Here is an 18,501-nt window from a genome sequence, read left to right as displayed (position 1 = left end):
TACAAATAAATTTTGCTTTAATATTGCTGTTGTAAAACCAGTGGTTTTTTTTTTATATTTGTATATTTTTTTTTATATCTACATATTTAAATATCTATATTTAAAAAATATACATATTTATGGTCTATATGTTCGCTTTTATCCGTTACAGTCAGTGATTCTAGCAGGAAAAAATATTTTGCAGCGTTGGAGAAATCGTGTTTCCACGTACACATTTTGAATACGAGAGTTTAAAATATATGTGTTTCTTATCCGGTCATAACGTTTATTATAATCGCTAAAATCGTAAAAACTAAATACCAATCGATACATGTTTTAAAATTAAAAATAGGTTTAAAAAAAAATCAACAGTATGTTATATAATCATAATTGACTACGGGATAGTTTAAAATCATTTATAAAAGAACGTTTATGGTTTGAACAAAACTATAGGTACATTCAACATTTTTTGTATCAAATATAGTTGCTTAAATTAAAACCAATGTACAGCTACGGTTAATAATAAGTAGATATTTTTAAAACTAACAGTGGGAAAACTGTTTTAATGATTTATTTTGTTAAAAATCGACTGTCTAAGACAATATAGAGTTATAATTAAGGATTTTTACCACATAAAAAATAAGTCATTGTGGTAATTCTTTTAATTTTATTTTTTTAGAAGATAGTCATTAGGGATATTTTTTCTATTTGTGTAGCCTTCAAAGGCATTAAACTCGTTTTCTAAATATTTTAGCGATTAGGACACAAATTATTCATCAAAACGTCTTCTATATCATAATCGCTTGTCCCCTCTTTTCGTTATCGATCATCGTAATATACAGCACAAGCTCTAAAATACCAATTATGAAGTCGTTACTAGGTCAGTAAAACGTTATGGATAATGACCAATATTTAGTATTAAAATGTGAAATAGACATAATTAAATGATTTCATCTGTAAATATTTAGCAGAAAAAGAATAGAAGAATGAGTTCAAGAATAATAATTCTGTGATTAATCAATATTTAGTAATACATTAATGTCTGGAGAGTGTTTTTTTTGTCCTATAGAAATCAAAATTGTCATTACAAATTACTGATGCTACGTGGCGCCGAAGAATAATTTCTAAACAATCGACACGGACGTCGACTATTAACGTCATTCGAGTAATTGTTTAAAGAACGATTGAATACAAATTGAAGATATAAAAGTGTCAAATATTATACCAGTAATTTAATATCATTGATAAATTTTCAAAACTATAAAATATTAGGTATATAAAATTAATTAATAAAAATCGAATGTATGTAAACTTTTGCTTTTAAGAACTATTTATAAAATAACATTTAACGAGATCGAATAAAAATACATACTTTACTTACATTAAAATACTTTAACTTCAACAAAAGTTAGCTATTATTTTTTTAGTATAATATCTACCAAATATAAAGTAAAAATAATTGTATACATTATACATAAAATTATTAAAAATAACAAAATTAAAACACAGTATTTTATGTTACTATGTTTTTCACATAATTATATGGTAAATTAGGTAGGTATTTTTTTATCTCATATTATATTATTTAAACAAATTAAAAACTATACGTATAAAAATCAATAAATTATTATTAACTATTTTTTTGGAGTATTATTGCGAATTCCCTTGAAACATAAGATTATTTAATTTTTTTTTAATATAATTTTAGAAGAATGGAGCATCATATAATAATACAAAACGTAAAATAATGTCATTGAAACTATAGCTTTTTTTTTGCATCATTATTATTTATTGTATTTAGGGTATTAAATTAAAAATAATAATAAAAATAATAACTATTTATAAAATATTATAAAATGAATATAATCTTAATTAATTATAAACAAATCACAAAATATCACACTGATAAATCCTATTAATTTATTAAAACCTTCAATTGAAAAAGGTAAATATTAATTGTTCCTTTATGCTGTGAATGTGTTGCAGACACGAACGTTTTTATAAGTATGCACGTGTGTGAAAAAAATAACTTGAAATACGTGCTCTACAATTTCAAAACATTGCGGAACAAATAAGGATTTAAACATGTTCTCTGAAGAGTTGTCTTGTCATTGTTAATATAAGATGACAATGTTTTTGTTTGTTAAAAAAAAAACAAAAAATTGTTACCGGAAAAATTAAAATTATTATGAAAATTTATCATGAATTCAACTATGTAACAAATTCACGATGTGAGGTAATATTTCTAGTTTTAGACATTTTATTGCTAATAATATTAAATATCAACATACAATATTTGTCTTATTAAATTAGATCTTAACATAAATTTATTTTATAAATTCACAGTTCAAATTTTAAAGGTAGTTAAATAAAAAATTCAACCTTTTTAAACAGAATAAAAATGTCAAATAAATATATTTTGAAATTAAATAAAGAAACTTCCATAGCCATTAATTATTGAAATATCCAATAAGTTGGTATTGTTTTAGATTAAAAACTTTGTCTGGCACAGGTTAGGTCTATAGAGAGTTTTCATAAAATGTCAGTTGAAACTTTAATATTTTATTTTTAGCCCTAGCTAATCTATTCAGCACATCGATACCAGTTCACACAAAATTGTATAAGGTTGTAAGATATTTTTTCACCAAAGGGATTTAGAGTGAAACCACATCTTATCCCAAATGCAGTACCTACCTAATACATCACTATTTTATTACCGATGAATATAATATAATACCAAGAATTCGTATATTATACATACAAGTAAAATATTTGAGATATTTGTAAATGTATAACTTATGGTATTGAAATGATGAAAAATAAACCTTTATAGTCAAAAAAAAAAATATATATATATATTATGTGAGTATTATTGCTATTATACAATTATTGATATAAATAAAAACCTATAATAAATAAACTCTTATTTAATAAACTCTGCTTATAAGTTATAATAAATAAAACATATAGTTTTTGACCAGATAAAATGACAAAATCGTTTTTTAAAAATAATAATAATAATAATAAACTTAAACTTAGACTTTAAAATTTAAATACAAGGAAAATTTTGAATAAATAATAATAAGATAGCAGTTGTTATTTCTTAATAATAATCATACCACTCAGAAAAATCTAGCAATGTATTTTATCATGTAAATTATAACTAAGTTAAAATATTAACTGATTGTGTTAACAAGAGGTTTTTAATGTCTTACTTTATGACATGATTATTGACAGTTGGTTTTTATAACGTATTTTAAAAATGTTAAGCTGTAAAAGAAAATCTCAACATTTCAATCTAATATTATTATTATAAAGTTATAATTTCTTTATACAACTTTTAAAAATTCATGAACACTAATGAAAATGTATGTTACCGACAAGAAAAGTAGATAGGTACTTATTGGTTACTATACCATTCCCATTTTGAGATATATTTTTTTTTCTAATAGTCTTGTTAATGTTTTAAAATTAAAATTTTGTTTAATTACAATAAAATGGAATAAAATGTGCTTATTAAAACTTCTAATTGAATTACAACTGCAAGTTTACATTATTTTACAAAAACTTTTTTCTTATTATTATTTTTATGAAATAGTAAACGTTAAGCAATTTAAAATGAATGGAATGCTAATCAGACATCAGTCAGTTGAGCAGTGAGCTAGTAAGTCGCCTCGTTTCATTTTCGGTGTATTATTATTATCGTGTTATGTAGACTCCCGTGCAACGGGGTTATATTATATTGTTATGTAGGAATGTGTGAGTGTTGCACACGACTCGGATCGATGCATACCGCGGTTTTAGCAACCATTGCATATTATAATAATATGACAGAAAACATATAATATTATACATAATGTTTTTTTATTATAATAATATACATATAACACGCCGGTATTAACTGCAGTTACTTGTATCTTGGATATGTTTGTTTCGTATTTCATACATTTAATAGACAATTGAGAGCTTGCTGAGAAAATCAAAGGGGCAAAAAACCACTTGGAAACATTGTATTGTAGATACGAGATACCATAATATATGATTTAATATTTATATAATATATCAAATGCAGAGTAACGTTCAGCCTTGGTCGCGTCCTCAAAAAAATATATATATTAAATTAAATTAAATGAGCAAAAAAAAAATCGCAGTTAGTGCGCGTGCGAATGAACGCGTCTTTACGCCTTGAAAAGCTTCGGCCGACCGAACGACGATTTATCTGCGTCGGCTAGCCTTGCTCTCCCGACGACAACGACGATGCATGATACGGACACATATAAACGACGTTTCGACAGACTTTTGCCAAAACCCAAGGACCGTATGGCGTGTACAAGATGCTTACGTTTACTAGTTCGGCTAGGTCTGCGTTAGTCGATCGTACAATAACATGTACTATACAGCCACCACCGCTCTCGATAGAGGTCAAATGCAAGCAAAGACCACACACTCATGAATTATATCGTCATCTCTGATAATAATATTATTATTATTACAGTGTATTCCATTTCATAGAGTACTACTAAATATCTGATCCCGTTGATAATAGAACATTTTTAAAATATGAATAGCTGTGGTAGTGAAATAGTATCTATTTAAATACAAAATTTTGAGAAAGTTTCACGTATTTAACTCTTCCAATGCATATGCGAGTAAATCATGTGGGTTCTGTTTTAAATAACCACCATTATTTTATTAATCAGATAACATATCTAGATTTATTTTTACCAGTAATTTTAATTACAGTGTTATTAAACGTACAATTGATTGAGTCATAGATATTTTACAATTGAAAATAAATTAATCATTGAAGTGTCTAGAATCGTATGTAAAATTTTGTAGAATATGCGGTTTATTTCCTAGGTATAATAATTAACCTTATTCAGTCATAGATCATAGGACTGAGATAATAAGTGTAACATAAAAGACGGGACATACTGTATAAAATATAATATTGTTTTATATATTATACTACATCAAGAGTCACCTATACGTATCGTTTATAGCAATAATAATAATAACGGATCAGAAATTCTTCAGAAAAAGAAACCCAACCACTTGTTTTGCATTTAATATAATAATATAAAATATGATGTGATCCGATGTTCGTTAGTTATTGCCCATTTACTTTTTTCCACTCCTTATCCAACTTTTAAACAATAAATTATAACGCATCACGTTTTTCTGGTTTTATGACAACTGGTTTCATACATAATATTTAAGAGCAGTGAGATTTATAAATATTTTAAGCCTAAAAATATTAAAAATATCCAAGTTTCTTTATAGAGCTATAGTACTAGTATTAACCGTTATAACGATAAGTCTGTATTAAACTTCCGCCGATAATGATTACTAAAATATCTAATAACTTAAAATATGAAAATCCTAGGTATAAATAGTTTTTTGGAAATCGTTTAAAAAATTGATTGCAACATTTATATAGAACTATCAGCGATATACATAATACTATATTTTACTTTTTTCGTCGTTGTTGTAAGATTTTATTCTTTACTTATTGGCTTTTTGCTCGTCAAAAGAATAACATTTTAATGAACATTATTTACCTGAGGCATGTATCCAACGCGTTTTCCGGGCACTCCACTTCCTTTAGTTCCGGGCTTTCCTCCGAGTACAAAGATTTGTCCTGTGTTAAGTCGCCGCCGGCCAACAATACAGCTGAGCAATGTAGTTTTTCCGCAACCACTAGCTCCCAGCAGTCCATATCTGTAATTCGTAATGAGGTTTATTAGAAATATAATACAATTCCATAACTACAATAAACGTAATTCAAAAATCAGAAATATAATTCTCAGAAATTAAATCACTATACCTATTCCCACCCAGTACAAATAAATATTTTTTTGTTTTTGGGTAAATTTATGAACTAGGTACACATTTCAGGTTTTATTGAATTATATGTTTGAAAAGTGGAATATTGTTATTGTTTTCATTATTATTTTTTATTTATTATCTATTGTAAGTTTTGATTTTTATTATTTAGTAAAACGTATCAAAGTGTTGTAAGTAACATTCATGACAAAAAACAATAATTATTCGATATTTTTATTAAAAATTTAATCACGATACGCTGTTTATGAGAAAAGTTCTGTCCACAGAAAGGAAGCGATTCCATATGAATTCTATAGAATTGATTAGTCTGCGTTTATTTAAGATTCTAAAAAAATCGTGATAGTGAATCGAAAAAATAAACAATCAACACTGGGGGCACACGATGCTAGTACACCTAGACATATTATACATAATATAGACCAGGGGCGGCCAAACGGTCAATCGCGGACAATTCCAAAATCGATCATGTTAAAATTTATTTTTAGAGTCACGTGCCTATATATTTTTTAATAACTATAGTAAGTTATTCTAACCATAGTTTTATAAAAAAATATTCTATGGAAGCCGATCCTCAAAAGTGAAATATATTGTTAGTAAATCGTGACCAAAAAAAGTTTGGCCACCCCTGATGTAGACTATTGAAAATTTGAAAATAATAATGATTATTAGTTACTGATCATCGAAATATCATTTAATGAACGCCCAAATAATACATAAGTCGTATTATGAGATAATCGTAATGTGATCTCTTATACCCTTGGAACACTAAAAAAATTGTTATGAAATTCTGTTTTGGGTGACCTACGCCGGTCATCAAAAATATGATATGCAAACGTCGAATGCCATCATAGTCGCCGCTGCTGCTCTCCGCCTCGTTATCTCTGTGGTCGAATACATGATATTATTATTATCATTATTATGCCTATAATGTATGCGTATAACCTACGGAAGATTGCCGGGTCGGCGGAACCCACTCAAACCGGTTGCGTCCGGAGGTCGTACCAAGGATAATGCGTCTCTACATGATATTCATTTATTATAAGTAATATGTACTAAAAGCGAATTCTAGCGTAAAAAAATCTATGTGCTTTGACGTCGAGAGTTCCTAACTTTATTGCATTATAATTATTGTTTGTCTGTCTTTCGCAAACACTACTCTACGATGTTTTAGGAAACAATATTCACGAACCTACGTGTTGATAACTGTGCGTGGTATACACTTATTTCACTAACACGTCATTACTATAATGTACCTGCTTATTCTGTTTTATTTGCAGTTTCAAACTGTAAAAAATTGATATTTAAATTTCGAGACTCGATTGAGCCGATGAGAGAGTAAGAAAAACAATACTAATATATGCGTGTGTTGGTTCGTAGCTTAGAATGACATTGTTTGGAGACTAGGAACACAGCTTCTACACGCGCGAGGAAACCACTCCAAACGGTATTATAAAGGTGTATTCAAGTGATGTCGTAGTCGGTATATTATCATACTCAAAACCGGTGCGAATTACTCGACTAATGTATACAGTAGTGACTAAGAAAAAAGCTTTTAGAACGACAACGCACACTTTTTCCGGGTTACGATGACATAGTTTTTTTTTTTGACGAAACACGTTTAAATAAAAACATATTCTGTAACGCATTGGTGTCGAACTACAGCGGATAATGGTAATAGAAAAAAAACTAATATTTGTTACTCTTTATTTATGAAGTAATGTTAATTCATAATGTCTATGGTACAATGTGTAGGTATAGAGGTAGCTCTAATATGATTTTATTCTCGGTACTCTATATAACACAAGTGTAACGAAGCTGGCTAAAATGTTGTCGTCTCCGTGAGACCAAATCACTTAGCATAATGTTATTATTAGGAGGAAACGGAAAGTGTACCGAACTAATATCTTAATGGCGTGTACGGGTATTATAATAATAGGTATATAATGAAAACTCCTAACATAAATATAATAGTTACAGGGCCCGTCGTTGGTTCGTGTGGTAATAATATGATTCACTACACAATTGGAAAAATCCATCAAAACCTTGAACTTTTTGAAGAAAAAAAGTGTTCAAGAATTATCGAAGTTTTCGGATGATTTCCGATTTTGAGGGTACTAACTGAGAGAGAGGTTTGTCTCGTTTTTCTACTCAACAGTATACGCTTGATACAAAATAAAAGTACACAAATTAAAAATACTATATCACTTATACTAACATTGTGCCTTTAGCGACCGTCATGTTAAGGTTACTGAGCACATGGTTCGGTTTACTCGCAGAACCGTAGTGCTTGAACGCGTGTCGAACGCAAACGGCTTGCTGGCGACGGGTCCACACGGTGCTCTGTTGGCTGAGCAATGAAGGTGGCTGAAACGCTGGGTTGACGATTCCACCGCCATTATCCACTATTCCCACGCTGACGCTACCGTTGCCGTTCCGGGGCTCCATAGCCACCACGTCCGGAGAATTGCCCACGCCGGACGTCATCGTCGCCTTACCACCACCGGATTCTTCGTTCCCTTCTCTGTTGGGAAAAAATTAAATTTATATTATTATTATTTTCGTTCTCCAAAGAGAGTTTAATACAGTGTGACAATGTGGGGATGATATCGTGAGGGTTCAGTACATATAATAATATGGAGTGTGATGATGACGTTTATCAGACGTCTAAGTAGGTGTAATCATCGGTCCACTATCACCTGAGAGTTTAAAAGTATACATGTTTTTTTATTTTTATTTTTATTTAATTTTTACTACTTGATCATATCCGAGTAGACATCGTGATAACATTATATTTCGATCGACAACACTTAAGAAACGTTTTCCTTACACATTAATATTATACGTATTATATGCAAAACAGTCATACGTTTCACAATAATTGTCGATTTATAATTTGTTATGAGTAGGTGTTCGTATATTAAATTTACTGATTAGCTAAAGATTAAGTTAATTCAGTATACTAAAATTCTTTTTAACAATATATGTTAGAATTATTTACAATAAGTACCGAATATATTTAATAGTCAATGTATACAGCTCATTTACAAGATTACACCGTGATAGCGAATAAATATTATAATATAATAATAACAATTGTATTTTAATTAAAAAAAAAAAAAACATTTTTCTTGTCACGAATAAGTGTTATACTGTGTGATTATTATCGACCCTGTATGTAGCCCGTTACTTACGTAATGCACGTATTCATACTAACGGCGCCGACTGTCGTGGTTTCACTAGAATCTGACATGTCTTTTATAAATATATAAGTTTATTTAAATATTCTTTTAATATCTTACATTTCGTTATAACATTTTAAGATAAACTTTGAAATGATTTAATGATAGAGCAAAAAGTTTTTGCTTGCGAATTCGGCCTATTAATCGGGGATATACTTAAAGGTACGCTGAGACAAACTCTAAAGGAGTTACGCTCTATATTTATATACTTTAAACCATGTTTTGGTTCAAAATTTAGAAATTATAGATAATCAAAAAAAAAAAAAAAACACCTTTTAAAAGTTTTCACATAAAAACAATGAATGCGCGTTGGTTTAAAGGTATAAAATATTATACCGAAAACGAATAATCAGACGTATAGTATATTGAAAATACCTGTGTAATCGGTTTACAGCAAACTGTCTATAACTCGTTCGATATTGACCTATACACAAAAAGTTCAGCAATCGGCATTAGTCTTGTACGCCGTTATATCATTATTATTCGTGACTGTATTTTATGAAAAACATTTATTCGCTACCTAATACCTATTGTGTTTTATTATTATTTTTATTTCTTTTTCTAGTATACACGACGTTTTCCGAATGTATTTAACGAGTGTTAATCGATATAATATATTTTATGCGCGTCTTGTTAGCGTTCAAGGAGATTCCGCTTCCAACGCAATGTATAAAACAAATAACAACGTATGATAGTACGTGTACAATTACCGTGGGATTTTGCTGATATCACTGTCTGCCACTAATCGTATCAAAATAGTAAATACTTATTTAAAGATTTACGAGTATCGGAAAATCGAAATCAGATCCATAGATCAGTGTATGGATAGTATTGCTAAAACTCCTAAAAGGTTAATTGGTCTGTCACTCTATTTTATTTTATCGTCTCAAGTATTACCTTGATAAAAAAAAAACCGAAGTCTAAAATCTAGCCAGTAGCCACACACTTAAACAGAAGTCTCTATTTGTTATCGTTTCCGTACATCTGTTGACAAATCTATTTCCTAGTGACAGGCGCTGTACGACGTTTTAATATTCATCGTGAGTGTACCTACATATTATTATATGTAAATACTAATTTGGAAATTTTCACGATCTATCACGTTCGAGACGTTGTTTTTTCTCTTTCGATAATAATATGGTAATTAACGGCTAGACGAACAAATACATGATTTCCTATAATACACGGCTAAATTAAGTCATATGTTTTCGGAATGTCATGCGACATTTTTACTATAAATTTGGTTAGCGCGTTTCGACATAATATTACTTTATATACCATTACATCAACTCGTCGTCAACGTTCGATCCGCAAAACGCAAATAGGTAAATATAGCAGCAGTTGTACACCTTGAAAAAGATGATTGCGTTGACCTTACATTTTGAGAATTCGCGGTCGGAATGCGAATATTTTTATCAACCCTGAACATGCTACTGACTGGATGTCATCAAATTATAGTGTTAATGATATTATACAATACTAAAATTTAATATAATATGGTTTATCAAATTATATTTGTAGCAGTCATGTTACTTAAATGATATTGTATTATACAGATTGTTTTGGGTTTTTTTTCGTAGAACATTCTACGCAAATCTGGGTTGTATGTAGGTGTGACCAAATCTCACTTTCTGAGACAACTGCATGTATTAGTGTCCAGCACCAAAATTTTTCCAGTAGTTCAATATTTGTCACCATTGAAGTTAATTTAGGATTAGAAGGGGTTAATCTCATGTGTCAAATTTGTATGGAAGAGGGGATGTGTATGCATGTATGCGTACATGCATACACTTTTTATAGCAATTCATCATTTTTGAATGGAATCATTTATTATTAAAAGTTACTGACGATAATCCTAAGGCATATCTTGGATAAATTATGTGTTTTACTCACACACACAGTTACACAGGCATGCAGATGTCAGTAATTATTATTATTATTATTCAATCTAATAAAAACATGAATTTGTGTATAATATTTATAATCAGAGTTACATTGTTCAACCTTTTCTTTTTATTAAAGTTACACCTTTTAACCACTGATTTATTAATGAGATTTGTCATGGAATAACTACAAACAGAAGAGGGAAATAGAATTGTCACAATGTTTGAGTAAAATATGAAAAAGATGCTTGGTCGGCAAAAAATAAATTATTAATGCAAATAAAGAAAGAAACTATATACTCTTAGGTAATTATTATGAAAAAAAAAAATGTTGGTTAAAAATTGTTTGCAGCCTAGTGTAGTATATATAATTTGTTTTTTTACGGCGCTCTTTAAAATTACAGGGACAGCGCGTGTAAGCCTCTGCTACCACCGTATTCATTATAGTCACGCCTATGTCCGCATATATTTTACACATTGATATGGTCTGTGTGTATAACACAGTATTATCATACAGTTGTAGATTGTGGGCCACACCGATTACGCGGGTTACCTAATCCAAAGTGAATGTAAACGACCGATCCGGAAACGACGAGCGAGCGTCTCGCAACGGGAATATTATGCCCTGCGGCTTTGCGTGCGTGCGTCTGCGCCCGCTCGTAACGAAATCGTTCTCGTCGACTTTGTGCCGTTCTCCCGCCCACTCATCGCTACGATTCTCCTCCTGGCTCCTGCTATACACAATCCCGTGGTAATACATAGTCGTTCAGTCTTACCGACCTAAACTATCCGAAACCCATAAAATCCCGCAATAAAAAAAGAGAGGAAATACGATTATAATAATATATATATATAATATATATATATATTATGTTTTTTTTTTTCTCGTACAAGTACTTATGAAGACAGCATAATAATAATAATGTAATATTATTGTCATATGGCCGTTATGCGTAAGCGAGTTTTCACCGCGTCAAACGATACGTGTCGGGACGTTCCAGGAACGACCTCAACGTCGTTTCGCAATAGTACATAATATTATTATGATTATCGTTATACGGTTTATATAGGTACACGTTTCCTTGACCTCGTCAGACTCCAACGGCCTGAAAATGAAAACTCCCAGCCATGTGCTCCGGTCATTTTACACTGAACTGATACTTGTGTTTTCTAACAGCGCAGTGATTTATAATAATCCTAATGGGTATCCGAGAAAATTATCCCGTTAAAAGTTGTTATTTTTTATTATTATTATTATTATTATTATTATTAATCAGTATACAGGATTATTTTATTTATGACAATATTATATGTTTGATAAATACGATCCAAAAGAATTGAATAAATATAATATCTGTACGTGAAATACGGGCACTGACGATTTTCGTTATCGATTTTGTCGTTGGAAACAAAAAAATATAAATATTATATAGTTAAACATAACGATGAGACATTAGGATATTAAATATTAAAACGCTATGTGTATATTATTATTAAGACAATGGATAATAGAACTGCTCACACGTCCTTCTTATATCTTTATTAACGTTTCTGAAACCGAGCGTGGAATTTCAATATTAGTAGTATTACACATTTTATGTGCGTATATTATGTGAGAATCTTTTGCAATAGTTTCTAGGAATATTTCAACAAAATATACTACAGAATTACAATGGTAATATTAATAACTAATAACATATCTACAAATAATTAGGGCGCTAATAACCTAAGTAGGTTGTGGATACACCTCGTTGAAAGAGCCATCGATTGTAATAATTAGATTACAATAACCGATCATTGGAATATTACCCGCACGACAGTAACCTATATCCAATAACAGTGTTTGTGCCATTTTTCATTGTTTACATGCGTGAAAAACGTCGTCTTCATTCATGTGACATGCCCTTTATAGAGCTATTCAACCTTGACAATATATAGAGTTTACGAAACATATTTTGTTATTAAAACTTGTTTGTATTCATTGAACCCCCGCCAACAGCCACAGTTTTAATTAGTCACCCAAACGCATAAACATGTATTCGCTTTTTCCAAATTATTCCACACGAGATTATGTCGGAGAAAATGTATGAAACAGCACAATGACGATCTGACACAATGCTGTATATTTTGATGAAAGACGACGATGTGAGGAGTTTTTTTTATTTTATCGAAACTAAACTTTTTCGTTTTTAAAATGTATGAATCGTACGAATAGAGACTTACAATATTAATTTAAAACTTTAAACGTGTGTATTGTAAAAAAGGCAATATCGAATAGCAAAACGTATATATCGAATGAATCGTTTCACAGGTTAATAATATGACAATACAAACTAAAATAGTATTATTAAATAACGAAAATAAAATGTTACCACAAATCGTTTATAATAGTGTAACGGCATACAATATCACAATAACACTGGAAACGTGAGTCTAGACAGCAGTCTACTATGGGTTATGGGTTCAAGAATACAATTTTAATAACAGCAGTCAAACTTACGCGTATACTATTTATTAAGAATAGGTTTTTTTTGCAAACCGCGCGTTTCCACAGCATGAAAAAAAATTCAATTTTTGCCAACCTTCGTCGCATACCACCTAACCAAATCGTGGTATGATTAAAATGCAAATACAATATACATATATTATAACATTATAACATTTATTCCGTTTAGCCGGTTATCTAATAGCACATAGAAGCAGGTTATTGCAACAGGTATCCAAAAATTCCATAAATGTATCAATTATTATTCTACGCGCAGTGGAACACGTGTAACACACTCAACTAGGCACCTACGAAAATATATTGGTACTAAACGTTTCGTTGTCATCGTCAGTCGGGACGGTCAAAAACCGTGCAAAATATTACGGACAGATTCATAACAAAATTATGAATTCTAATGTTTGCATCTCATTTGCAATTTTTTTCCAACCCAATTTTCCATTCTTGCAATTTATACTCTACTTGTCAGATAACTTGTTACAAGGCATAATAAAGTCGCCGGTTATAGAACTCGTGATTGATTCACTCATTCGCCATTTGTAGACTCAGCAAACAGGCTGGTTCCGATTTACACACATTCGCTAGCTCGTAGGAAAAAGTTCGTCTACGCTCAGTACCGCCCTAGTTAATGGGGTCAAAGTGTATTTTTAAAGAAATATTTCCACATATTTTAGTCCATTGCCCCGACTTTATAGCATAATATTATATTATTTATACGATCGATACTACCTATTTCTGAAAATAATTTAATTATTTTGTTTTAAATAATGTGCACGTTACGTAACAGTATATTAGAATATAATATTGTCTATAACGTTCATAAACTTGCACGCGTATTGTGACGGGTTAAGATTCGTAAAATGTTGTTGCCGCACGCGAGAAAAGCAAGCAAAATATTACATTGTACGAACGCGAACTCGCTTTGCTTTAATATACTTATACTATTATATTATGAAAATTCGTATATTATGATATCGACATCGCGGCCGGTCATTTCGCGGTCGTCTCTCGGTCTGGTCTCGTGGGTATACTATAATCTCGGGTTCGAGTCGGCCAATCAAAAATTACCCGTGCAAATATAATACAATAATCGTATAATAAACGGCAAAATACGTATACCTGTCATATCTATATACATAGGTATACACACACGCGCTCGCGCATATTTATCCGACGACGGTTTTGTAACTTTACGATAATATTTCGTACACAACACAACCTGACTCGACTGACGACGACCTTGTTTCGGAATGGCTTGCGATTACTATGCGGAACGGCAGCAGCGGCGCGCTGCGTAGTGAGCGTATAAATTTATTTTTATCAATTCGGTTTGGGAAAAGAAAAATTGCCAAGACGGATCCGATCGGAAACACATGACGTGCGCGCGACATTATGAATTTACCGACAATCAATGACAGGTACACCTCTTCTACACCTCCTCTGAGCATATAATATACGCCGGACGAATGCTGCCGCGTAAAAACGATACGCATACGTCGTCGTGTGATTATCATTATAATAATTATTATTTATTTCCATATTTCCATGATAATAATACGCTATCGTGCCGTGGCAGGTTGCGTATCACGATACGATTACGATGACTATCGTCGTCGCGCAGAGCGGAAAACGAGCGTCTATAGTGGGTAATGAAATCACGCGCACACCCACGGACGTCGGGCGTAACCGGTTTATCGGTTTTAACCCGTCCGACGATGACGTCTTTGGCGGAGAAAAACCCCGAACGCGCGTCATCGTCGTCGGAGCAATCAGATTTTTCGCCGCCCGCCGACGAGAGGATTTCTACTTAAAGTTTTTTTTTTTTTTTTGTTATATTTTACGCCGACGACGCTATAATAATAATGATACGTGTATATATTATAGTACCATCTGATTGGCGAGGCGACCGAGGTTTTTAGCGAGTGCACGAGCGCCTAATGATAACAATAATATTTGGCGTACTAGCTCGTACACCACGGAGTCGCGTATTGACAGTTGTCGTTCGACCAGAAAAATAATAATTAAAACCTTATACGACTCGCCGTTCGCAATACCGTACGCGCCGCCAACACCGACAATCGTGCCTAATTATTATTGTGATAATATTATACTACTACATTACTATACATTATATATTATGATTATAATTATATTATTAAATCGGTCGACGATTACGAAATAATGCCAATATCAATATTATATAGTACGAGATCGCTCACAGAAACACTTTTTATGCGACACAAGACTCGATTGGCATGAAATTACGAATTAGGTATAATATGTACAATGGTTTATTAGGGGGGGGGGGGCTGACAAAAATGAAATACAAACTTTGACAACGATGGTGCACGGTCGAGTCACCGCAGGAAACGTTCGCGGTGTAGAGTATGCAGTACGTATTATGATGATATGATTCGGAGACACTAATTATTCGGCGAGCACTGGACGCACATTTTTCGTTTAAAACGCACGTACGTGATTTTATCTAGAAATATTTTAATGTACTGTACGGACAATAATAATTATTGGACGAAGAAAAAAAATAAAAACGAAATGCCCGAAAACGATCGACGAAAAAAAATATATAAGCTAAACGAATACAATATAAAAATTAAATTAAAAAAAAAAAAAACGAAAAGTGAACGTACCGGGGACGGACCGCGGCCGACGACAATAGGTAACTACTACGGTGGTTGGGAAAGAACGACAGTGCCATCGACCACAATGCCTTCCTCGATGGACCCCACCATTTTTTTTTTCCTTTCTTCGTCCGAGCGACGAATAGTATAACACAGTTGTCTATGTGTTTTTCCACTATCGTGTGTGACCCCCCGTCTATATTATATCGTGTGTGTACGTACACGTTAACAACACGAAGAAGCGCCCAAGTCTACATAATAACACGGTACCTACCTGCCTTATACACGACCCGTAATGTAATTTATTAATATTGCATGTCTTTGAGTCTTCGATACATCATAATGATGATGTACTACACCTACTAGTCGACTAAAATATGCTACATAGTTTATTGATTTCGATTAAAATACCATAAGATAATTATTGATTGAGATGAACAAAAACACGATATTGTTCATGCCGGTATTGTTAGGATTTCATGCATGCGTACTGCCCGATTAACGATAACTCTAATTAGAAACTATCTAAAAATATGTTTTATAACGTAAACGTGGTCTGCTAGAACTTGGATTAAATTATTTTAAAATAAATTAAACGAATCGTTATGTTGCAGTTTAAAATCAGTATCTTTATAATATTGAATTATTGAACCATTTTACGTAAAGGGGAACGAGTTGTCAATCAGTAATTTTCAAAGAACAAAAAATAACCTCTCCCCATTTATACATTGACCGTAATGTTTATTAATCTATATAAAGAATTTATTGTTTACTAAGTAATTGGTGATGATAAAAATATAAGTAAAATAGAAATCCTAGTGCAGTATTATATTACTATGACTCATCATTAAGGACATGAAATGTTATTAAGCTAATGTTTTTATTTATTTTTACGTGTATATTATGTTTCATAATAATAATTATTATAAGTAAATATTTTTTTTTATTATTATTATTATTATTAACAAACAGCGTGAAAATATTACAAAATAATTATTTCAACGTTTTTATCCTGAAACATGTATTATTATAACTATAATATAATTATATTTTGCATTTATAGTAAATCGATTTAACCATATAATTTGAATACATAGGTACACGAGGTAAAGAACATTTTGTTTTTTTTATACAATATAATATTAAAATTAATTGAAAAATTATAATTGTTTGAAAATATTTAAAGTATTTAACTATAAAATAGTGTGCTTCACACACTTTTATAATTCTATAAAAAAAAATTTACCGACAAATTGTTGGATTTTGTCAGTATAAAGTTTTTATATTATAATTTCACTGTACTGTATTTAACTGTGATTAAAACTTGCCGATAAAAAAATATTTACTAACAACCTTGCAAAATTATGTTCCGGTTTTGACAAACGAGCTTATGATATGATCAATTCAGTTGTACATAAAATAATAATATAGGTACATATTGTTCAATTTTTATTATATTTTATAATTTATAGTGATACTTTTTTATATGTAATTTAATATTTCTAGCTAAAATGTATCAATATTTAGTAGATAGGTACTTATAAATAATTTTATAGAAAAATTCAAATAAAATAAAACAAAATATTTTTAAAAATAAATACTTTAATCTAATATTATCCAATTTATTACATATGAATATATATTGTATATAGATATTTTATAATGTAAGAAGTGTAACAAGTAATATGTTTTATAGTTTTATCGTTTTATAATGGAAGTTAAATTTTAAAATTTAAGTCATTTAGTTTTTGACTTTTTGTTTAACATTATTACACCTATAAGATGTGAAAATAAAATCAAAATTATAATTTATTGATTAATGATCAAATCAAATAAACTAATAGCGTATTAATTAATAGTTTGCTTAATTAATTGACTTGCGTGTATAATGTATATATGTAATAATGTACTTAGTACATGCAATGTGTATTTGAAAGCTTGAAAATGTGAGTAAACCATTTAAGGATGATACAATAATGTATATAATCCGCCACACTTCTGCAATGTAAAAGTGACTGATCTACACGAAATGCTTTGTACAACAACTCGATACTGAGCACAGACATTTATTTAAGAAATAGTGTAATTAAGAAAATGTATGCTAATATATATATATGGTCAAATTAATAACATGTAACAATATAATATTATAAATAATTATAATGGACATTAAATATTTAATTTATTTGTTTATGTAAGACGAGAAGAAATACTATACCCTATGTATAATAGTTTATGAAATCAAGGGAATGTACATATCTATACTGACATTGTTTTATTTTGAGATGGATAGTATGCACACGCAAATAATTAAAGAACAAAATATTTAGAATAACTACATGGTTTTCATTAAAAATGTCGTTGTTATAATAATACGTTAGCATTTATACTGATATTATTCACTGATACTT

General features: G+C 30.5%; 1 protein-coding gene across 2 annotated transcripts in view; it reads right to left on the bottom strand.

Moving 5' to 3' along the window:
* The window catches only part of LOC114128824 (ABC transporter G family member 20), a 45,642-nt gene that overhangs the window by 9,362 nt on the left and 17,779 nt on the right, over positions 1–18,501 (bottom strand). The window contains exons 1-3 of one of the 2 annotated variants that reach the window (XM_027993420.2): positions 15,783–16,126; positions 8,042–8,347; positions 5,541–5,700 (exon numbers count right to left, since the gene is read on the bottom strand). In XM_027993420.2, the coding sequence (XP_027849221.2) occupies positions 5,541–5,700; positions 8,042–8,310 (429 nt within the window). In that variant the 5' untranslated portion in view covers positions 8,311–8,347; positions 15,783–16,126. Of the gene's footprint in view, positions 1–5,540; positions 5,701–8,041; positions 8,348–15,782; positions 16,127–18,501 lie in introns of those variants that run through there. The other variant, XM_027993411.2, reaches the window with a different exon arrangement.

Source organism: Aphis gossypii, chromosome 1, assembly GCF_020184175.1.
Source record: "Aphis gossypii isolate Hap1 chromosome 1, ASM2018417v2, whole genome shotgun sequence".
Lineage (NCBI taxonomy): Eukaryota > Metazoa > Arthropoda > Insecta > Hemiptera > Aphididae > Aphis > Aphis gossypii.
This window is presented reverse-complemented; position numbering and strand designations above follow the sequence as displayed.